Raw genomic sequence first — 25,320 nt, forward strand, 5'->3', positions numbered from 1 at the left:
AATATTGAAGTTTTTAAAATATGTCTTTCAGAAGTTAACGGCCCCTTACGAAGCAATATTGTTGTCGTTTAAAGTTTTGTCTCTTGACTTTATGAAGAGTTTAAGTGCCAAAAGTTGACTAAAAAGACGCAAGTTCAACAGAATGAGAATGCTTTGTCAGATTGGACAGTGTACGTACATGTCTACCTATCAAATAAATGTGGGCATTTATGCTTTATAGGGTTTGAATCAATGTCTTTATATGGCATTGTTGGGCATCTAAATGATCATGCATCATGCACTATCCAATCTAATAAGATATTTTATCTCTATAAACTCGTCAATTCTTTAAGTAATCTCAAATCACATTCTCTCCACAAAATTAAGAGAAAATCTTAATAAAAAATAACTCCAACCTGTTCAAAGATACTTCTAACTTCTAGCGGAGACTTGAAAAACAAAAAGGTGCTGGATAAAGTATTAGCATAAACAATTTGTTTTGACAAAAAGATGCCTAAATTAGTTGGAAATCCAACTTTTAACTTCCGATCTAACTGGATAATTGTTGGCCTAGTGTTTAGTGTTCCATTTAGTAGAGAAGAGGTTATGTTGGATTGTCACAACTAGACTGATAAAATATCCTTATTTGTCATGACCAGTATGCTTTTATGTCTCAAGTAAATTTTGAAATAATTTGTTATAATTTATATTTTTTATGCATATGACAAGATTCTTTTAACCGATTGAATTGAAAATTAATTAAAGAATCAATTTAAAAGAAATATTGAACTAGTTGACTCCACAATTAATATAGATCAATTAAATTGGACAAAAATTGATTGAACTAGATAATTAAACCATATGAATTAGATTTTAATATATATAATTTTTTATAAATTTTAATGACTTATTTAGTCAAAGCGGTTAGACCAATTAGACTAGTTAAACGGACAAACTGATGATCTAATCAATTCGACCATCCTCAACAATTAGATACATTTTTATTCAATTCAAATTTTTGATGAATGTGAATATTTTGTGAATAATATTTTTAATTCATAGTAATATTATAATCTTATAAAATTTATATGAGAAATAATTATTTGAGAGAAATGATTAATGCAATTTCTGTTTTTTAATACAACTCACACAACTACAAATAGACAATTTCTACAAGTCAAACCCATGACGTGGATTGGAGTGTAAGATGGTGAACGCCCACGGAAAAAGAAATTTTCCTCGAAATGGTATAACATTCAAAACCTTTTGATGATACGGTATGATGAATAGAAAAAGCAAGCAACAAATATATACATACATAGGGCACTTCCTAAATAACAAACATATATTCAACGCAAAGTTATTAAAACATGATCCTCCTTATAATATAAATGTATTATATGAAAATAATTTATTTTTATGAGTATGTTGGGGGTATAAACTGCTTAGAAAAGAGTAAAGCTTTGGGTTGGGTGCAGTTGGCAGATTAACACCACCCTATCAATGTTGAGCCGAAGACCAAGAGTTGGCATCAATCCAGTTAAAAGCAATAGGGCTGAGGTAAGCATCAGGAATGCCAAAGGAACTGACCAAAGCAAGTGCATGCGGTCGAAGTTCACTGCATATTTTTGTTATTTCTCTCCTCACTGTAGCAGCATTCTCAACTGACAGGTACCCATATCGGAGATACGCACCATCTTCCAGACAATTCAACGCATACAATGATCTCAGCAAACCCAGCACATCCTGCACAACAATGAAAATGAAGATTCAACAGCCTGTCTAATGCACAAAAAACTGCATAAATCTTCTCATGCCTTCAATATTTGAAGTGACAAACATGCAAAGTTATTTTTATATTAGATGATTTTCATCTTGCAAATCCCGAGAATTTTTACCCATCTCTTATCCTATATATATGACTGCAATTTTCTATTCATCTCTTCCGATCATATCCATCCCCCCATATCCTGCAACGCAACTTCAGACAACGATGAAGTTTGAGTTGTTTCTGGTTAGGTTAAGCCAGGTTTTGGATAAGTTTTGAAGTCAGTTTGGGTTGGGTGAGTGATGTTTTCCATTTAGAGTCAGATTCAGCCACTTCTACAACCAAGGTCCTAACAATCAGGTTCAATTAGGTTTTAGTTGGGTCCTTTTATGCTCAAGCTATTGACTCTTAAATTTTTGGTTTTAAAAGGGCTGGCTTAAGTGATTCAGATTACGTTCATTTCACCACTTCTAAATTAGAACGAATACCGAGCGGATGCTACGGCTGGATGCTCATTTGAGATACATTCTCTAATACTAACCTTCAATGAACCAGCAGCTAGAGTTGCTTCTGCCTCAACAAATGTTTGTAATATTGTTCGATCTGAAAAAGCTTTTCCCAAGTCCTCTGCTAGCTGATAACTCTGGTGTGAATAAGCGACTATTAGACTAAAAGGTGGATAAAAAAGAATAGAAACTTAGATAAAAGCAAGTGCTTCCTCACCATAATGAACGCGTGCTCTTTACTTTCTCCCTTGGCTTGACACTGTGAGACTTCCGCAACAAACCGATTCAAAAGATCTCTCTCCCTTAAGCACAAGGCATCTATCTGAAATAGGACAATGGTCAGAGATGCCCACAAATTTATATGGAATTATCAACTGTATAACTGATGCTAGTCTAATTTACCTGGAATTGGCTGCATCTGAGGGTAGTCGTAGTAAGCTGTGATGGAATGACAGGGCAGGGTTTATTCATGTGTTCTAAACCCAGACCCTTGAAAGCCTTGTTTGGCTTCTGAGCTGCCATGTATTCAGCAAACAGAGCTTTGCTGACCTGAGTTATCATGTTCAATCATAAGTTCCACTATTTAGTTGTCAATACATTAGGATGTTGTGAACCCAAAATCCATGAAGCCTATTAAAATGACCTACACATCTAACAGGCCATGGTCAGGGGACTACATGCATCATATGGGTCATTTCAAGGAAAACAAAATCCAGTAAAAACCCATACACAGAGAACTCATTCCCCAATTCTGCATCTGCTACTTTCATTTTACATTGAGGTCATATATTCTCAGCCGGTTTAGTTGTAAGTTGTAACCAACTGTCCTTGTCAAAGTAAATTCGTAAGGAAAGAAGAAAGCAAATTTACCTGCAGCATTAAAATATTATTGTCCCCCTCAAAAGTGGATTGCACATCATGTTCAGCTTTTAGATGACCAACACGATTCTCTGTCTTTAGTCCTTGTCCTCCACAAGCTTCGCGACATTCCTGAAGCATTCAACAATTGAACGTCTGTAATGGCACTTAATGTTGAAATGGTTCAACTTACTCCAAAATTGTTTGTAGCTCACTGATATGGACGCTTTAATTGCAATAGGAGTTTTTAGTTTTATTTATTTATTATATATCAGGTTTTACTAAGAGTTTTAGTTTTACTTATTTTATCTATTATATTAGGTTTTTATTTCCTTCATAAATTTAAATTAGGAAATTTATTTTATGTCAATTAAGACTCTTTCCTTTGTCATTAACAGTCTATAAAAGGCTGTCAATATGAAATAAAGAGGTAAGCAATTATTTTATCAAAAGAAACATTATTTTGAGAGGGAGTTTCAGTTAAGAACGAATCTGCCTTTTGAGTAACCATAAGTCGAAACAAGAATTCTTTCTCGTCTAGACCTGTAACTAGATCCTACATCGAGGCACATAACAACTTGGTATCAGAGCTAGCTGTCATGGGTGACGAAAAGACTTTGACAGCCAAGCTGGAGGCATTGATGGAACAAATGGCTCCAAGGCAACAAGCATTAGAAGAGCAGATGGCGATATTATCTCTTTCGGTCCAAAAGATAACGAAAGGAGATTCAGAGAAGAATAATGAAGAATAGGGCAGTAGCGGAGGCAGGAAAAGGAATTTAGACTTGCAACACGGTGGGTGCATGGTGCCACGATACTCTAAGATGGAATTTCCCACTTATGATGGTGTTGGAGATCCTTTAGGGTGGTTGAAAAGATGCGAAAATTTTTTTGGCAATCAACGAACCAACGAAGAAGACAAAATAAGCTTAGCATCATTCCATCTTTTAGGAGAGGCACAATTGTGGTTTGATCAAATGGAAGAAGAGGAGGCAAATCTTGATTGGGGGCGCTTCAAAAAGTGTTGTCATGTAAGGTTTGAGCCACCTATGAGTAATAACCCCTTGGGAGAACTTGCCAACTTGAAACAAACTGGGACTGTAGAGGAATATCAACATCAATTTCAATCACTATTGGCTAGGACTACTAATCTTAAACCTCAACAATAAGTAAACCTCTTTACTGCCGGGTTGATAGAGGAACTTAGAATTGATATTGAGATGCAACAACCAAAAAGCCTTGAAGTTGCAATGAATATGGCTCGAACATTGGAATGTAAACAAAATGCCTCTTCCAAACTGTCATCTCGAGCCATCCTGAATTGGCCAACTTCCCAAAACATTGACAGCAATTCAATCATTCCAACAACTAAGAACATTGCAAAGGGAGGGGGACAAATAATAGAACCAATAGGGAACAACGGCAAAATAGGTTCTTCTACACCATTTATTAAGAGATTGACACGGATAGAAATGGCGGAAAGAAGGGCTAAAGGGCTGTGTTATAATTGTGACGAGTCTTATTCCATGGGACACGAATGTAAAAGGTTATTTTGGATAGAAGTATCAGATGTTGAAGCAAGATGATGATGAGATAGATGATTTTGGATAAGTTCTGAAATTTATTCTGAATTTGAGCTTGAGGACAAGCTCAATCCCGAGAAGGGGAGTAATGATATGGACGCTTTAATTGCAATAGAAGTTTTTAGTTTTATTTATTTATTATATATCAGGTTTTACTAAGAGTTTTAGTTTTACTTATTTTATCTATTATATTAGGTTTTTATTTCCTTCATAAACTCTAAGTTAGGAATTCTATTTTATGTCAATTAGGACTCTTTCCTTTGTCATTAAAAGTCTATAAAAGGCTGCCAATATGAAATAAAGAAGTAAGAAATTATTCTTTCAAAAGAAACGTTATTTTGAGAGGGGTTTCAGTCAAGGACGAATCTGCCTTTTGAGTAACCATAAGTCGAAGCAAGAATTCTTTCTTGTCTAGACCTGTGACTAGATCCTACGCCAAGGCGCATAACACTCACCTGAAGTATTTGCATGTTACTCCATGTAAAAGTAGCCTTGAATGAACTTGAAACTACATGAATGATTTTGTTTGACTGGGGTGTCCTCTTCACATACAGCATTTTCAAGTAATTTGCTCCAAAACTCATAGCAAACCTGCAGCATAAAAATGAAAATAAACAAAGAGGGTTTAAAACTTACGGTAAACGTTCAACAAACACTCAGACAACATACGTTTTCTCTATACATGCACAGAAAAGAATGACTAATCTTATCTACCAAGCCAGTGAAGAAAAAATTGTCATGATGAGACTTGCTACAAGCACAGTACTTAAGTTTCAAACACAAACTGGACTTAATAAGAGTGCAGGAGAATATATATACATATATATATATACATTTCCTAAACTACCTCTAAACCCCTCCAAACTCCAACTAACTAAATTGGAGGATTACACTCTTAATAGTGCTTGAACCCACAACCTCCAAATTGCTACAACAACAACGGTGCCAACTGGGGTAGCACTCTGATCAAGAAACTGTGCATATACTTACGTCTTTGCAAGGAGAGGCAAGAGTCGTCGTTGATGACTTGGGTAATCAAGCAATAAGACCTCAGGTTCCTTTGGTTTAAGAGAAAAAGCCCGCCTTGTTAAAGCATATCTAATGGCAATAGCTAAACCAACCTGTAAGGAGAGTAATGGCATGATATCAGCCACCTTTACATTTGATAGTAGTGGCCTGCCACCCATACCCAAAATACAAAAAACATGCAAATTTCTTCTGCCAATAAAAACGGACAAGATGCTTAGAAAAAAATGAGGTATACCTTTGACTGGTAAACTGCATTAACTGCAATATTAACACGGCCTGCTGTTAGAGGGGCCAGGAATGCAGCAAATCTCTGAATTAAAGCAACAGACATGTAAGAGAAACCAACACAGTATTACCAGCAAAACAGTTGTAGTACAATAAACGGCTCTAGAGCAGATACCAGTCAACTCAAATAAAAGAAGTACCTGATCTGGGTCTTTTATAGCACTTAGATATTTTCCATCAGGTGAAACATCAGCAACTGAATTTAATAAGTTCTCTCTCGGCACTCGAACATTGTCAAACCTGAAATAACATGAGCAGACCTTTAATAATAGAATTTTTCTAAGAAAAAGAAGAGACTAAAGAATCCATAGTAGAGTGTGAGTTTACACTACCAGATTCTACCGTTATCAACACCATTTAAACCAATTTTATGACCACAGTCAGCAATGCGAATGTTTGGACGTACATTACCATCAGCATCCCTGATCTGGGCTATAAGTGCATGAACCCCTTGATTGGTTCCATTGATATTGAGCTGTGAAAAAACAATTGTGTGTGTTGCATGCTAGACAACAATGCAACAACAGAAGTATACCATGTCAGCATATACACAAAACAGAGGGAAGGATAATAAAAACAGCTAAATAAAAACTTCACATTACAAAGGAATCTAAAAACAGACTCCATGGAGAGAAATGGTATTTGGTTCTAAGAGAAGCTTACGTTGGCTGCTCCGCCAATCCAATACTTTTGAGCTGATTCACAAGGAGTATTAATGACAAACTCCCCTGTGTTTGAGTCATATGTTGTTATTGTTTCAATGCCGCGAACCTAAAAGCAGTAACTCTAGAATAAATCAGGAACAAGAGGAAGACCGCATAAAAATTCAGAAAAAGCATGATTCTCCTTACTAAAGGATTAGACAACCTTTACATACATTACTTCCATGCCCCAACTCAGTCATTGCAAAGCAACCTTTGATCAAGTAATTTTCAGTGTCCCTCAGCCACTTGTCATGGTGGTGCTTGGTACCGAAAAATTGGATGGCACCACCCCTGCATACATTATGACAATAGTAGAACTCAGTTCCAAATTTTCTTATTTTCTACTTCAACCTTGTCGACTAAAAAGTCTGCACCCCTTCCTATAACAATGGGTTAAATTCATAAATAAAATGTAAGGCAAGCAACAAACAGCTCTCGGTTCCATTAAATTTCAAACTTCAATACACTAAGACTTTGTTGGTTAGTTTCTTTTGATACTTATATCTTTTGCTATTTGATTTTTTATTCTTCATTGCTAACAGGTAGGATCATATTTAACTAAAATAAACAAATTGAAAATCAATTAAAACAAGGCATTGTGTTGTATATTATCAAATAGAGTAATGCAACCAAAGAAAATGAAGAAGAAATGAATATACAGTTAATAAAGACACTTCAAGGGAGCTACTACTCTTAAGTGCAAAAGGGCTCTTGGTAACATTTTTAAATATTACCATGAAAAACTGCCACTACAAAAAAAATGCAGCCCAAGCTTTTTTTGAACATATTTCACCAAAACTAAGAATTTGAGAGAGAGAGAGAGAGAGAATGAGTAGTAAAAAAAATGCAGCCCAAGCTTTTCTTGAACATATTTAACCAAAACTAAGAATTTGAGAGAGAGAGAAAGAGAGAATGAGTAGTTGAATATAAGTAATAGTTCAATTCAGTGTAAATGAATGCATTCATAGAAACTAACAAGTGCTATGAAAGTATTCTTTTATAGAGAACTATCTGAAATCTTGAAATAATATCCCTTCATGAAAAGCCATCACAAAGTTATATCTTGTCCTACATACTAAATTCATAAAAACATGCGATCTATACGATTTTACAACTTCTGTTTAAAATCAAAACACTTAGAATAATTTTGGTAGACTTCATGATAACATTTTCTTACTCAAAAATATAAAAATTCTAATGGTTACTCTTTTTATGTATTCAAATCTATTTTACACCTAAAAGCAAAGAAAGGAAATAATGCATAAAGGAAGTCTATAACTTTTAAAGTGTGTTTGCTCGGGTAAAAGGAGAAAGTAAAAATTGAAAAAAAAATCATTTTGAATGTGCTTAAAAAATGAGAGAAATAAATATAAAAGGTGATCATCTTATATTCCAAATTAGAATGATAAAAGAGCGAAAATTGTATATTAATTTATTTTTAAATGTTTTATTTTATATCTTTAAAATTTTCAACGTAAAATTATTCTTCTTTTCATTTTCTTCATCAGCGCGCTTATAGAAAAAAATTATAATTTTTTTATGAAAATAAAATTATTCAGAAAAAATATACTTTTTCATATTTATATGTAGAGTTTGAAAAGTAAAACGAAATCCAAAAATTTAGATTAATCTTAAGAAGATAGAAAAGAGAAAAGGCAGATAACGCACCACAAGAAGAAGTGAACTCCAAGCTTAATGGAGATGGAATGATCGAAGAGACCCAAAACCTCAAAGCAAGCGAACCTTCTCATCTCAACTTCTTCTCCTTCCCCCGTTAACCACCCTTGGAACACTCCCCTCTCGAACAAATACTCGATGCGTTTCCACGTCATCTCCCGCTGCTGCTCCATGGACTGGTTATAGTCCGGCGACACAAACACCTTCCCTCCCCTCACTCTGGGATTGAACACCTTGCTCTGCGTGATCATCCCAAACAGCCGATCCCGCTCCTCCAGGTCGTGCCCGTCCATTAGCTTCCGCATATCGTTGATGTCGAATGCATATTTTTCGGAAAGTTCGGGCGGAGAGTAGTTCAAACAGGCGTTTGAAGAAAGAGAAGGGGTTTGAAAGGACGAAGAAGGAGGTGATTGGAGGAGGTGATCGGTTAGGACTTTGGTTCTCTGAAATGCTCGATCCATTGCAGAATTACGTGTTTTTTTTTCTTTTTTTGCCATCCTTTATTTGTTTGTTCAAAAGAGGAAGTCTGATGATGGTGGTGGTTGCGTTTTCGATTGGGCGACCCGACCATTTATTTCCTTAAAATTACGCGCGAACGGTGGCGTTAAAAACGCGCGAGTAGTATTTTTTACATTGAAGCACTCGCGTTTTGATTGGATCCAGGAAGCGGTTAGGTTGGGTTGGTCATCCGGGGTTAGGTTCGTCAGCCAACTATCTACATTGAAAAATCTGACCTTATCCGTATTTCTCAACTTGCGCCTTTTTTACAAAGATAATATAATAAATATATTAAATTAAAAAATGGGTTATATGTTACATTAATTACCAAAATGGTATAAATAAGATGGTGAAGGGTGGTGTATAGACTGCATCATTTTTATTTTCTAACAATTGTCCCATATAATTAAAAAATAATATTTTAATAGGTGAAGCCTTATTGATAGGTGATACCTAAATATCAAACTTAGTATATACTTATTTTTATATATTGGTATAGTATTTGGGGGTGATATCATATCAAGAGGTGGTACCAGTGACCCCTCTTTGACAGGCTACACTAGTGACCATCATCTAATAAGCGGCAATGTAGAAGAAGCAGATTTGGGAGACATTATAACCATGGTCCCCCTTTGTAGTTTTAAAGTTGGAGAAGTTATTTTTTTTTTATTTAAAAGAAAAAGAAAGTAGAAGAGAGGAAGAAGAAAAAAGGTAAAAAAAAATAGTAGAGAAGATTAAAGGAAAAGAAAGTTAAAAGAAAGAAAGGAGAAGCAAAAAAATGAAATGATAGTAGAGAAATGGAAGGTGAAGGTATGTTTTTCTTTTTTTAAATAGAAGCGATTAGAAATTATTTTGTTATTAATTTGTTTAGTTTGATGTTTATTGTGATTTGTTATAAATGTAATTTTTATGTTGTTTTTAAATTATTTTAAAGTTATTTTGTTAATAATTATTATAAATTAATTGTTAGTTAGTGATGACATTAGGGAAAATAGATAAATACTAAAATTCAAAAAAAAAACTTGGTTTCTGTCATAGATATTGGAAGAAATGATAATAAATTTGATATTTGCCTGATGAGATAACAACTTCAACACGAAGGGAGAAAGTTGATAGGATGATTGGAGAAGTGTAAGATTATAGAATGAAACCAGAAGAAACATTGTTCAACACCTTATTACCAAAAATCAAAATATCCAAAAAGTGTTATGGAAAATTCATGAACTAATTAGAAAAAATAAAGTGCGATAATTTACCCTTAGAGGGACATTAATAGAACGGGAGCATCAAATGATTTTAGACCAACTTTGGAAGACATTAGTACCACGAACTTATTGGAATATAGTTATATACTATGTGAAGTTTATAATCTCCTATGGAGCCAAGGAAAATAGCGAGACAAAGTGTAGGTTTGCGAAAGTTGACTGGGAAGCAAAATGTTTTTGACATGCCATGGATGGATAAATTAGTTGTTAGGAAATTACTTTATAAATTCAATACCCATTATAAAGATGGAAGAGGAAAAAGATCTTGAGGAATTTTCAAATTGGATTGTAGAAGATGAATTTGAAGAGAATTCAAATTTTAATATAGAGAATTTCCTGGAGGAAGATACAGAATTAGAGATGGAAGAAAATGTAGAAATGAGTTTAAGTGGTTAAATGTGAAGATAAAGTAAAAGTTGAGACTAGAAAATGTAAAAAAAAAAAAAAGAATAAATATGGTTGTACATGTACGAAATGAGAACTTAATGTTGATATAATGCTGAGCTTATGAATAAAAAGTTTTGCATATTTATAAAATGTTGGTCTTTTTTACGTTTATTTTTATTAAAGTATTTTTTTTGTTCAAAATTGTATTGAGATTTTTTTAATGATTTAGTATTAAATATGGATAATTAGTTTTTTTGTATGCGTTTATTTCAATGGAGTAATTTTGGCAAAAGTTGGATGTATATTTGAATGTTGCCAACATATAACAATGAGATTTAATAGAAATGTCTCAGTTGATTATATGAAGAAAATGATTAGTGCAAAAATTATTAGACATTATGGAAAAAAGATCTCAAAACTTTTATACAAGTTTCCAATTTCAACAGATCCCACCAAATTCACCGAGATAGAACTTGTAGACGATGAAGACGTGGAGATAATGGTCACTCTTTATTGTGAGAATCGGAGTGACTAAAATGCACTGATTCAGTTATTTATTGAGTTAGCTGATATTGAGGCAACTAAGGATCCCACTCCATTAGGTGAAGAACATGGAGCTCAAGAGTAGTATATGGTTGTTCTTATATCGTACATTGATAGTCAATCGATTTTATGCGGGATCGACATCGAGCTTAATATTGCATCCGCCAAAACTGATGCGGTTGGTGATAACGGATGCGATAGTAGTGATCCTTCTAGTCACGAGGTCGATAGTGATAGTGATCCTGATGTGGACGACGTCCTGAGTGTAACATCCCAAACCCGTATACGTCGCCAGAACAGAGTTACGAAGCATTACCAAAATAAATAGATCAAATATAGACATTTCATATCATTTATCATTTATCTTAGAAATCAATCATAAACAATCATATTGTCCCTTATATGAGCCCTTGAGGCCCAAAATATGCAATAGAAATAAGTCAGAACTAATTCGGGTACTTAGAGAATTTTTCGCAAAATTTCAATGTTTTTCCTAGGTGCAGGAGGGTACACACACCCATGTAGTCAAGCCGTGTGGACATTTGAAATAGGGACACACAGCCATTTCCTAGCCCGTGTGCTAAGCCGTGTGAACATTTTAATTTTACATTAATTAAGTACAAGGGTCACACAGCCAAATTACACACCCGTGTGTCAGGCCTTGTGCCACACTGCCCGTGTGAAAATACCTGAGCATCGTGTTTTGCAATTTTAAAGATGTAGGGGACACAAGGCCGAACCACACGTCCGCACGCATGGCCGTGTGTCACACAAGGCTGAGACACACGCCCTTGTCTTTACCCGTGTAAACGAAATAGGGCTATTTCTAAGCTATATTTCTCACCCAAACTTGTTTTCCACTTGCATTAACACTTTAATACATTCACAAACCAATACCAAACACTCAAATCAAGCCAAACTCAAGTTTAATACATGTCATAGCACCCCATATGTCCAAGTACACAATCTTACCTAATGGTTCATATAAACATATATGCATTTTTCATCAATCAGGTTATCTCAAATCACTCCTCAATATACCTATGTAAATTTCTATCATTCATCCATTTCAATCCATATCAAACATATTAAGACCTTATATATATATATATATATATATATATATATATATATATATATAAAACTATATCAACCACAAGCCATGACAATGGCTAGATTCAAATCAATATTTATATGCCATTATTGATCAAATCTAGCCTATACATGCCATTATAACCAAAATGTAATTTACTATATATATACTGAAACAAGCCGATGGATAGTGTGAGATATCTCCAGCAAGCTTCCAATCCTACGAGCTTCCGAATTACTATAAAATAGAGAAAATAAAATAGAGTAAGCATTTAATACTTAGTAAGTTTGTATAACAGGAAGTTAACTTACCATTTAATTGCATTTAAGGTAAATATACTTAATATATTCAAAGAAAGTTGGCCAATAGCCTATACACATATCCTCATAAAAATGTTAGTCATTTATTTCACTTGAATATCAATAAACAAGTATGAACTTATCATTAATCAAGTTTCCTTATTCATTTACTTTCCATATCATATATTCAATCTTCATATACAAGTCATATTCATGTAGTCAAATATATATCCATAATCTTTTATCACAAACTCATATTGTCATTTATCATAACTTTACCTGTTGAACCACTTATAATATTGATGGATACATGGTTAGTACACACAAAGTGTACATACTATATTCCATCAATTCATATTCAGGAATGCTCATTGAGCATTTAAATTAGAAGCTCTTCCAAGCCAAATAATAGAAAGCTTATGTGAGCTTATAATAGGAAGCTTATTCGAGTTTAATAACAGGAAGCTCATAAGAGCTTAAATCAGAAAGCTCATGCGAGCTTAACGGGTAATTTCGAAGAGCTATTATCAGGAAGCTCATGAAAGAGCTTTTAATCGAGAAGCTTTAGATAGCCATATATCGGGATGCTCATAAAAGCTGCGGTGTGTCCGCAACATATGCAGGATCACTACCAATCAGAATGCTCATAGGAGCATATAAATGTGAATATTAGAAAAACAATGTATCAGAAAGCTCAAGAGAGCTTATATCAGGATGCTCATATGAGTTATATCAGAACGCTTGCGAGCTATGGTGTGTTCGCAACATATGCAGAACCATAACCACTCTGGGAACTTTGTATCCATCTAATTTCATTTGTTCAAACGAGATTTATTTCTTGTCAAACATTGTTGGATATGTGATTTATTTTCATACTTAACAATTATACAAATTACATATATATAAATCAAAGCATATCACATAAATATACAATTTAGTTACACAACCTTACCTCAACAATGTTCGTGAACTCATATGCTACTAATTCGTTACTTTTTCTTTTCCACAAACTAACTTCGTATTTGAGTTATCCAGATCTATACGAGTAAATTTAACTCAATTTAATAAAATTCATAATCAATTCAATTCAATTCACATCCTAAGAAAAATTACCATTTTACCCCTATACATTTAATTAATGACGATTTCGTCTCTAGGCTCGAAAAATGAATTTCATACAAATTAACCCTTATTCCAAGCCTACCCAAAATTTTCATATAACAATAACAGTCCATGTATTTCACAAAAATCAGAAATTTTCCATAAAATTTACATCTTTTCAATTTAGTCCTTAAATTACAGTTTCATGAAAATTTCCTTTACAAAAGTTGTTTATCTATCAACAACCTTTCTATTTCTACTATAAAACTTCATAATTCATACATATTCAACCATGGAAAAACTTTAATACTTTGATAACTTTACAAATTAATCCCCAAAATAGCTAGATTAGGTTATTACGATCTCAAAAATATAAAAATTACTAAAAACGGGACAAGAAAACATACCTAATTAAGCCAACAAAGTTTTCTCTCAGCTAGGGTTTCCATGTATTTTTAATTTTAAGGAAAATGATGAAATAAGATGATATTAGTTTATTATCATATATAATTATTTCAATTTCCAATTTTCCATGGATGATTCATCAAACTTATCTATTAACTCCTCTTAATGGTCTATTTGCCATATAAGGACCTCAAATTTTGAATTCCATAGCTATTTGATACTTATAGCTACTAGAACTCAACTTTTGAATTTTATGCAATTTAGTCCTTTATCAAATTAGACATGTAATCAGTAAATTTTTCTTAATGAAAATTTTCATATGTTATTTCTATCATAATACTGACCATGCGCTAATATTAAAATAAATTTTCTTTCGGACTTAGATTTGTGGTCCCGAAACCACTGTTTTTATGTTACTAAAAATGGTTGTTACACCAGGTGATATTAACGAAAAATACGTGAATGATGATTGAAATGTTAATGCGTTGTGATACACAATAATCTTGGGGTACACATGTCGCTCATAAAACCTAATGCGGCGCATGCAGCCAAGTTCCCGAAGTACCCTAATATACTACCTGCTCACTAACTGGCCATAGATTCTGATCTTGAGAAGTTGTTCGTGTAACACCCCTTACTTGTGTCCGATGCCAGAACAGGGTACGAGACATTACTGAACTTATTCATTCACAAAAACACAAAAATCGGGCTACAAAATTTCTTTTAATTCAAAACTTTTCATACACGGGCCTATGAAGCCTTAAACATGCATTGAAAGTAGTAGGGACTAAACCGAGAACCTTAGCAAGTTTTAGGAAAACTTAGAAAATTTTTCCCAAGAAACAGGGTCACCCGCCCGTGTGGACATAGGGACACGCCCGTGTGTCTTTGACACGACTGTGTCCTCAGGCCGTGTAACTCTCTGTTTATGATGTCAGTATGCAAATTGAACCACACGGCCGGGCCATACGCCCGTGTCTCCAGGTCGTGTCCCGCACATAGTTGAGACACACAGCCGTGTCTCAGCCTGTGTGGCAAACACTTAGGCTATTTTCCAAGCCTTCATGTTACCCATAAACCCTTACAACCTTATACATATTAAAACCACAAATCATGGCATCATTTTAGTGATTAAAACACTCTTTAATGAGATATATTCATAACATTATCATGTCCTCTTACAAGTAATTGCTCTACTCATGCAATATCAAGTCTAGAATCCTCAATTCACATTCATAAGACTTATCATTTTGATGATCACTTTTACCATTATACTATAGTTATCCACTTATCTATCCAGTACTCATGTTCAACCATTATCACATTGTTTTTATAACGTGCAATTACTACATGGCCATGACCACCTCAATTGGTCATAGAGGATACATCCAACACACATGTCATATGTTTAACCATGCATGACAACCAAACATAATCACATCATAAACATTAGACATAACATGAATAGCTAGATTTATGAACCGAAATCAATATGAGCCACATCTCATGGCCATATACACATAACTTAATATAAGCCAATACATTTGGCCAAAATCATAATAACACATACCATGAAACTAGATCCCTATACATGCCACATACTTGAAAATTTCTAACATATGCTTCATTATTCCAAAGGTAGTGACTTGATAGTGTGATGCTGCCTCCGACGATCTCCAACCCCGAGCTAACCTGTCAACACTAAAGAAAAGGAAAGGAAGGGAGTAAGCTTTATAGCTTAGTAAGACCGTATGAAAATAATAAGCATTTTATCAACTTGCTTCACGAAGTAAGACAACCATATTTGTACTTTTATTTATGTTTAGGTCAAGCTATTTTCTCGAGTTATAGTCATTAAATTATTTATATCTAGAGCTACGGAATTCCAAATTAAGATTTGCTAATTTTCCATGAAACTAGACTCAATATCTTCTTACCATAAAATTTTCAGAATTTTTGGCCTAGCCAATAAGTACAGTTTATTCTTTAAAGTTACCCCTTTTATGCTATCCGATAGTTCCGACCCTTCTTCACTAAAAATTAATTATCTCCTCATACAAAATTCGAACGATGTTATCGTTTGTTTCTTTTCAAAATAGACTCATTAAGGATTCTAATCATATAAATTTTAACCCATAATTATTTTTTTTAAAATTTTTAATGATTTTTCCAAATTAGGATAGGTGATTTCGAAATCATTCTGACTCTGTCTCACAACAATTTAAATATTTCATAATATGAAACTCTTTTGCTACAACGTTTCTTTTAAATGAAACTAGACTTATTAAGCTTTAATTTCATATTTTATTCAACCTCTAACTCAATTTCCAAAAATTTTGGTGGATTTTCAAAGTCATACAACTGCTGCTGTCCAACACTATTTTGGTGCAATATAATGATAACTATCATAAGTTCACTGTCGACTAATCATGAACTCACCATTTCATGAATTTCATGTTCAAGTGTACAATATAAGTTAACATGACATTGCAACAAAATTTATAATCATAATTCATACATCTTAGCTCACCGATGTCTCAACATTTCAAAGTCACAATAACCATAAGCTTAGTGCACATACATGTACTCATCGTAATATATCATATAACAATACCTCTTTAACATGCCCTCTTTGGGACTTTCATCATATCTATTGCATTACTCGTTGAACCCCCGAAATACTATTAGATACGCAGAAAACTTGCACATAAGTGCCACATATACATACGTAGCCAAAGCTACTTCATAACATGTAACGCTCACAATGAAGCTACTCACGGGTTTGCTCATAAAAGCTATCGATCAAGGTGTAGCCACACAGGCTGCTCACACAAGCTGTCAGGTATCCAACTAACTCAAGGATTACCTAGCCACAGGTAGGACACACAAGACCATTACCCGGAACCCTATTACATGTACCGCATCCATAATGAACTCGGACCAATTCAACGAGTTCGGATGCTCGCATCCATAGTGAACTCAGACTAACTCAACGAGCTCAGATGCCTCATATATATCACGAACTTGGACTAACTCAACAAGTTTGGATTTCTAAATTCCTAGTGACATGTCACTTGTATCCTAGACTATTCCTAAGGTTCAGACGAGATTTTTTGATACCCCTTCTCTATCGAACTTACTTGAAGTGTCGGTCTCACTATTCATAGTATCAATTGCCCATTCATAGCATAATAATGCATAACTCAAATAGCAAATAAGCTTTTAAGAATTTACATAACATATATCACATATTGCATATATCACTTGTCATGGATCATCATTTTCTTGCATTTCATGTAACATTCTTCCATGTCATATTTCCACATCATATACAACATTTCATCAACTTTTCCAATATATATTAAATCATATAATATATGCAATAATAGTAAAGAATTATAATTCGAACATAACATTGCGCTATTATTATCATACAAACTTACGTCAAAAGTAATTACAGCCAACTACTCCAAATTAATCCATAATCTCGAATTTTTCGATTTAAGCCCAAATCTTGATTTTCTTTATCTAACATGATGAAATTCACTCATCTAATCATTACATTAATTAAAACATTCTATAATTCACAATTTGGCAAAATGACCGTTTTGCCCTTAAACTTTACAAAAATTACAATTTTGCCCTTAAGCTCGTAAATCAATTTTATCGAAATTCCTCTTTTACCAAGACTAGCTGAATTCTTTTTATAACTATAGCAACTCACAATTTCAATTATTTCACACATTTACAACTTATTTTACAACTTTACAAAATAGTCATTTTTATGTGTTTTCATGCAAACTTTTTTCACAAAAGTTGTTTATTACACAACCAAGATTCATTTTCTTCCATAAAAATTCAGCAAACAACATAAATTCTCTCATGGAAAAACCCTAGACTTTCAACCATTTTGCAAAATAGTCCCCCCTTTAGTTAGCTCATGCTACAAGAGTCCCAAAAACACAAAAATCAACAAAAATGATCATCAAAATCACTTACTTGCAAGGGATGAAAATTGCTGAAATTTTGAGCTCTCAAAGCCCCTATTTTGTTGGTATTTTTGGTGGAGCAAGGAAGAAAAAAGATGATATCTCTTTTTTCTTTATTTTATTTTTTTATTCTAGTCAAAATAGGTCACCAACTTACCTAACTTTGACAATTTTGTCAAATCTTGTCCCTATGGCCGACAAAGCACCTTATTAGGGTCTATTTTCACTTTAAACACCCCCATTTATGGTTCTCTAGCAATTTAACACCTTTTGCTAGCAATTCATAACTTTTTCCCTTTATGCGATTTAGTTCTTTTTCAAAATTAAGCTTCCGATTGCTAAAATTAATTCACTAAAATTTTCATGCACTCATATAATCATGATATAACACATAAAATAACATTAAAAATAATTTCTCCGGCCCCGGAATAGTGGTTCCAAAACCACTGTTCCGACTAAGCCCAAAATCGGGCTGTTACAATTCGTGGGCCAAAAATACAAAAGTAAAGAAGAATGCGTATTTACCATTAAGAGGTATAGCATGAATGTGTCAATGGACTAAAAATTCATGTCTAAACCGACATTATATATTGGGAAGTGTTGAAGGTCGACGGAAGGTTGCAATTGGTGGGTACGAGTTACACTTATCCAGAAGTTGCAGATGTGGGAGATACAAAAATTTGTTCACCCTCACACATGCACTTCAACACATATGAAAGAAGATCACTAGAAACTTGATTATAAAACTATTTGTACATGCATTATGTCAATGGTGAAGGACATGCCGACCATTAAATTTTTGGTACTAATTACTGAAATGCAAGCACAATTCCAGTATCGATTATCATACTGAAAAGCATGGATAGCTAAACAGATGGAAATAGAGAAATTATATGAAGATTTTGATACGTTGTACAATGAGCTACAGGGGTGGATAGCCACTATAAGAGAGTACGTGTCAGGGACTTTTATTGAGTTCGAAACATGACTTTATTATAGCCCGGATGACCAACTACAACTGTGAAAAAGAATTTTCCAACAGATGTTCTGGATGTTTGATCCATACGTGTGAGCATTTCCCTACTGCAAGCAATTTGTGTAGGTAGATGAGATCTGGCTATATGAAAAATATACGTAGATCCTACTTATTGCGGTTGCTCAAGACGGGAACAATAACATGCTCCCAATAACGTTTGCCATTGTGGACAATGAGAAAATGGAATCATGAGATTTCTTCCTCACGAACAAGTGGAAGTATGTTGTTAATGATGATAATATTTGTATCATCTCTAATAAAAGGAAGAGAATAATTACCGCCATTAGGCATTCTGGTGTACCATAGAAATCTATTTACTGCATCCGGCACATCGCGACAAACTTCCACCGAGAGTATAAGAATGCAAACTGGTAGAGATAAGTTTTAGAAATGGGTAAAGAATGACCTTATCTTTTCAATATATGTTTTAATCTTTTAATTCGTGACTGTAACTAATCTTTTCTTAATACATACACAGCGTACGAGCTAGAGCCACACCTTTTCTGGCAAAGAATGACTATACTTGAAAGTAACATGGAAGGTGAAAAAAACACACCTTTTTGACAGTGGTTGGTTACCATTGAGTCGTGGCAATGGGCTCAAAGTTTCGACGAGGGTTTCGCTATGGTCATATGGCCACCAACTTGGCAAAAGGGGTTAACTCCGTGTTGAGAAAAACATGACATCTTCTGATTTCATCTATGTCCTCGGCTATGTTGTGTAGGCTAGCTACCTTGATGCCAAAAATAGGATAGTAACAAGTTAACCAGATAGAGACGGGATACGTGTTTTTTAAAGATGTCAAAGATACAATCGTTGCGAATCGTCGGAGGGCGAGGTCGATAAATATAGAAGTATATTCACAGCATTTTGAAATGTTTCATGTTACAGAGACTATCAATCGTCGACCCGATATACCACCTAGGTTCTACGAAGTTGATCTCCGAAACAGACAGTGCGATTGTAGGAGGTTCCAGACACTTCATTATCCATACGCGCATATCATGGCAGCCTGTGCTCTCGCCTTGCTCAATGTTAAATAGTTTATCAATGAGGTGTACACTCTCGAGCACATATTACATGTCTGAAAGAATGAGCTCCCCGTCCTACCTGACCTGTCTACAAGAGAGGTGCCGCCGACGACTTTTGAGCTTGTCCTAGACAAAAGGTTGCATAAGAATCCAGAAGGTCATATACAATCAACCAGAATCCATAATGAAATGGACATTAGGGAGAAAACCAACGGAAATCTTTGTGGTGTATGTAGATTAGTTGGGCATAACCGAAGTAAATACCCGCAGCTAACCTACCATATTAGACAGTCATTGCGATCGGGTAAGAATTGAGCTAATGTACTCCAATGTATCTAATTTATATTACAAAGTTTGTTCCAAGTTTGTTTCAACACATGTCATTTAAAATTACAAAGTTTGTTCCAAGTTTGTTTCAACACATGTCATTTAAAATTATAAAGTTTGTTCCAAGTTTCTTTCAACACATGTCATTCAAAATTACAAAGTTTTTATTTTTGCATTTATATTTTACTACAATTAAATAAATACAAACTTGACTATTTAAATTACAGAAAACCCTAAACTTGATGGTTTGTTGGTATAGTCTTAGGGGTATATTTTTGTGGTGGTCGGCGTTCATGTTGCGAGAGATCGTGGCAATCAACATTCTCCTCATCCGAACCTAAGGGTGTGCTAAACATAGTAGAAAATCATATACCCTAAACGTCATCGATGATGTTGGGCTGGAAGGAGTGGAATATTGAGGTGGACACAAGTCGGAAGGAGTGGAGTACTACGGCAGTAATGGGCTGAAGATATCAAACATCATCATTGATTTCAGATCAGGTATATTAGAATTGGATCTCGAAAACTCTAAATGATATATGTGGCCTAATGAACTCGAAAAATAGTCATCGAACCCCATGTCTAGATGACAAAAGCTATCCCCAGATTATGTATGAGATCGATTGGGTTCGGGCTCTGGTTCAGACTCTAGCTCGGGTTCAGGCAATGGCTCTAGCTTAGGTGCAGGAGGCGTATGTAGAAAAGGATGATCGTATGCTCCAAATCAATGTATGTGCAACGGAATTACAATCGATTACCCACCAAATAAATATGGTTTCCCCATATTAGAGTACCAGTATATGTACTCGAACGAGGGCTGCAAATTGTAAGAAATATCCATCTAAGGTCTTTGCGCCATCCGCTTATCCCACACTGTAATATATTTTTGATGCACTAGTGCCCAATTATTTCCATGTTTTCCCCTATTGTTAATCCCATGGATCTTCCCTAATTGCATTGATAGAGCTGGGATATACTATATGCAACCGAACTGCCAAAGTACTTGATCCTCGTTATACCACTCCACTGTCTAGAAATTGATAATAGGTGCATTAATGTACCACATGTGTAAGTGAATATGGGAAGATGAAGGAATAACCGTCGTAATTTCTGGAAAGGAATAGGGCATCTAGATAAATTGCACAATTAATAATATGGTTAAATTCTAACACGGTTCGAGTAAAATATACAAAGTAATTACATGTCACGAATATTGGAATAGCTTACCCCTTTCCTAGCATGTTGCTCAATTATCAGGTGGTATATCAGAACCGTGTAAAACCTCCCGATACCTGGATTGGTACTTCATCTATGAAAACAAATAACTTGTTAGAATAATATCATTAGAAAAAAAATGTCAAATAATTGCCATAACAGGTAAGATTTTGACACCTATTTACGAATGGAAAAACATATACTTGGTGACTAACAGATGCCAAGAATGGCATCCAGTAAAGAGCCCAAGACTGTAGTAATATGAGGCATCTGCCTATACCCATGGCAAAAGGTTTTGTCGTTCGACAAAGCTCGGGATACAGCATAGCCAGTTGTAGCGACGTAAAAATTTTAGCTTCGGTCGCTAATTGGGGTGTTTGATTGAAAGTTTAAAGACCAAGGTTTGATTTAAAAACAGAGGAGTCGCCACCGATATTTTTTCTAGGTATGATCGGACACCTAATAAATCATCTTTTTTGAAAAGAAAATTGATTCTTGAACAAAAATGAAGGCCAAATTTGGGTCTACATCAAAAACCAAAGTAAAGTTGGGTTCGGGAGTCGGTTACACGCGAGGAAGGTATTAGCACCCTCGCGACGCCCAAAATTGGTATCTTTATTAAACTCGTGTTGTCTTGATTTTCAAAAGTACGAATTCAATTTGACATTTAATCGTGATCCACTTGAAAAATGAGAATTTTTAGTTTTCGGTTTTTTAGAAGGGTGTCCCATTTTTAACACGAGCCGACGAGTTTCACCCAACATAGCGATGAAATCGATGGCTTAATGTTAAATCGGTACATTGCCTTTGTAACACCCCTTACCCGTATCCAAGGCCAGAATAGAGTACGATGCATTACCAGACTTAACAATACACATAGATGAAAACCGGGCCATAAAATTTCATTTAATTCAAAACTTTTCAAACACATGCATAACAAACAAAACTAACTATATCATCACATCAAAAAATAGGACATGGCACGAATAATTAAACTTATAAACCATAATAGACAAGGACTACATCTCATGATCATATACGATAACTCAATGCAGACTGATACGTATGGTCAAAATCATAATGAAAATTACATATCACAAACCAACTTCCTATACATGCCACTCACTTGATATTTCTAATATTTAAATTAATTCTCCCAAAAATGATAGTTTGATAGTGTGATTTTGCCTCCGACGATCTCCAACCCCGAGCCGACCTGCCAATACTAAAGAAATGGAGAGGATGGGTAAGCTTTACGCTTAGTAAGTTCATATGAAAATAATAAGCAATTACTACCATGCTTTTCAAGATAAAACACTATAATTGTACAATTACACATGTTCAGGACAGGCTGTTTTCTGGAGTCCCAGTGTAAACAAAAATCATATCTCGAGGTACAAAACTCGAAATCCAATTCCGTAAATTTTTACTGAAACTAGACTCATATTTCTACTTACTAATTTTTTTCTGGAATTATTGGTTGGTCCATTTATTACAGTTTATTAGTTAAAGTCTCCCCTGTTTTAGGGTATGACTAATCTGACCCCTGTGCACTAGGAACAAATTTCTCCTTGTACAGAATTCCAACGACCATTCCATTTGTTTCCATTAAAAATAGACTCAATAAGGAATCTATTAATGTAAGGTATGACTCTTAATAATTTTTTTACAATTTATGGTGAATTTATAAAATCAGAATAGGGGATCTCGAATTCATTCAGACTCTGTTTCACAAGAATTCAAATATCACACAATATAGAATTCTTTTGCTTCCCCTGTTTCTTTTATGTGAAAATAGACTTATTAAGCTTTATTTTCATATATCATTCGTATTTTTATTCAACTTACACGATTTTTGGTAAATTTTTAAAATCATGCAACTGCTGCTGTCCAACACTGTTTTACTACTAAAGTTTACTTTTACACAATTCACTTAATCCATTCCATTTTACCGAGGTTCGCTCAAATATCGAGCACATTGCTCATCAATTCAAATAAACATATACTTGCACTTGTTCATCACATAATCACTTTCACATGTATTTTCATTTAATCGATTTCCCGTTGAACTCATCGGAATAATAACAAATACACAATTGCCTGCACATTTTCTCATTTCCACACTTGTAGCCGAAGCTATCTGGTACGCATAGTAGCCTGCACTTAGTACTACACATGCGACCAATTATCAGGTACACGTAGTAGCCTGCACTTAGTACTACACACGTGACCTAACCATCTGATACACGTAGTAGCCTGCACTTAGTACTACACACGTGATCGAAGTTATCAGGTACGCATAGTAGCCTGCACTTAGTACTACACATGCGACCAACAATCTGGTACACATAGTAGCCTGCACTTAGTACTACACAAGTGATCACAGTTTTCGGGTATGCATAGTAGCCTGCACTTAGTACTACACATGCGACCAATTATCCGGTACACGTAGTAGCCTGCACTTAGTACTACACATGTGACCTCACAATAGTTCATTTGTATCGTTTCTATTCCGAAGGTTCAACCGGGAAATTCCTCACTTTTCAAAATTTTACTAAATTGTCCGTAATCAATTTAAATTCATAATTTACATCAAATAACCATTTGATAGGTAGCCACATTTCATATGATATCAAAATATATTAACATAAAAAGAATCAATAGATTATTTATATACAAACTTACTCGAAGTGTCGATCTCACTATCCATAGTACCAATTGTCCATTCATAGTATAATAAGACACAACTCAAATAGCAAATTAGCTTTTAAGAATTTGCATGACATAAATCACATATTTCATATATTACTTGTCATGTATCATCATTTTCTTGTATTTCATCTAACATTCTTTCATGTCATATTTCCACATCATAAACACCATTCCATCAACTTTTCCAATATATTAAATCATACAATATATGCAATAATAGTAAGAAATATAATTCAAACATAACATTGCGTTATTATTATCATACGAACTTATCTCGATACAAAATATTAGCAATTGAGCCTATTCCTTGTAAACTTTGTTTTTCCTTCGATCACGACTTGAATATCGTTTCTCTTGATCTATAATACCAAATTAATTTATTTAATACATACATTCATAAAAACAGCCTTTAATACAAACTTTGGCAAAATTACCATTTTGCCCCTAAACTTTTGCATATTTACACTTTTTCCCCTAGGCTCGGGAATTAAAATTCATCCCTTATTATTATGTTTTATGACATGCTGATCATTTTTCCCTTCTATAACAACATCAAATTCTCACTCTAACATGCACTTATGACTATTAGGTATTTTTACCGATTAAGCCTTTTTACTCGTTTTCACTTAAAATTGAGTAGCACAAGTTGTCTAACATAATTTAAAACCTCATATTCTATCATAAAACACCAAAATAGACAAATTTCACCTATGGGTATTTTTCCAAATACGAACCCTAGGTTGAATTATTGCTAGCATAAGCGTAATCAAGCTACTGGGATTCCAAAAACGTAAAGAACTTGAAAAACGGGGCTAGAACAGACTTACTATTGAGCTTGGAAAGCTTGAAAACCCTATCCATGGAGTCTCCCTTGGTACACACGTCCATGGTGAAGAAGATGAGCAAAATTGGCTCTTAATTTTGTATTTTAATTCATTTTACCCTTAAATGACCAAAATGCCCTTTTTACTAAACTTTCCAAAAATTCCATCCATGTCCAATTTTTATCCATAAACTTAGAAATTGGTCA

General features: G+C 34.3%; 1 protein-coding gene across 1 annotated transcript; it reads right to left on the reverse strand.

Moving 5' to 3' along the window:
* Positions 1–1,306: 1,306 nt before the first annotated feature.
* LOC108479479 (acyl-coenzyme A oxidase 3, peroxisomal-like) lies at positions 1,307–9,086 on the reverse strand. The gene is made up of 13 exons (XM_017782110.2): positions 8,381–9,086; positions 6,886–7,003; positions 6,672–6,779; positions 6,341–6,513; positions 6,149–6,248; positions 5,959–6,033; positions 5,685–5,815; positions 5,150–5,285; positions 3,124–3,243; positions 2,656–2,802; positions 2,471–2,575; positions 2,289–2,390; positions 1,307–1,725 (listed from the first exon to the last, which is right to left on the reverse strand). Exons 1-13 carry the CDS (start codon positions 8,884–8,886, stop codon positions 1,480–1,482), a joined length of 2,067 nt encoding a protein of 688 aa, XP_017637599.1. The 5' UTR covers positions 8,887–9,086; the 3' UTR covers positions 1,307–1,479.
* Between the last annotated feature and the right edge of the window lie 16,234 nt (positions 9,087–25,320).

The sequence above is a fragment of the Gossypium arboreum genome, chromosome 12 (genome assembly GCF_025698485.1).
Source record: "Gossypium arboreum isolate Shixiya-1 chromosome 12, ASM2569848v2, whole genome shotgun sequence".
Taxonomy (NCBI): domain Eukaryota; kingdom Viridiplantae; phylum Streptophyta; class Magnoliopsida; order Malvales; family Malvaceae; genus Gossypium; species Gossypium arboreum.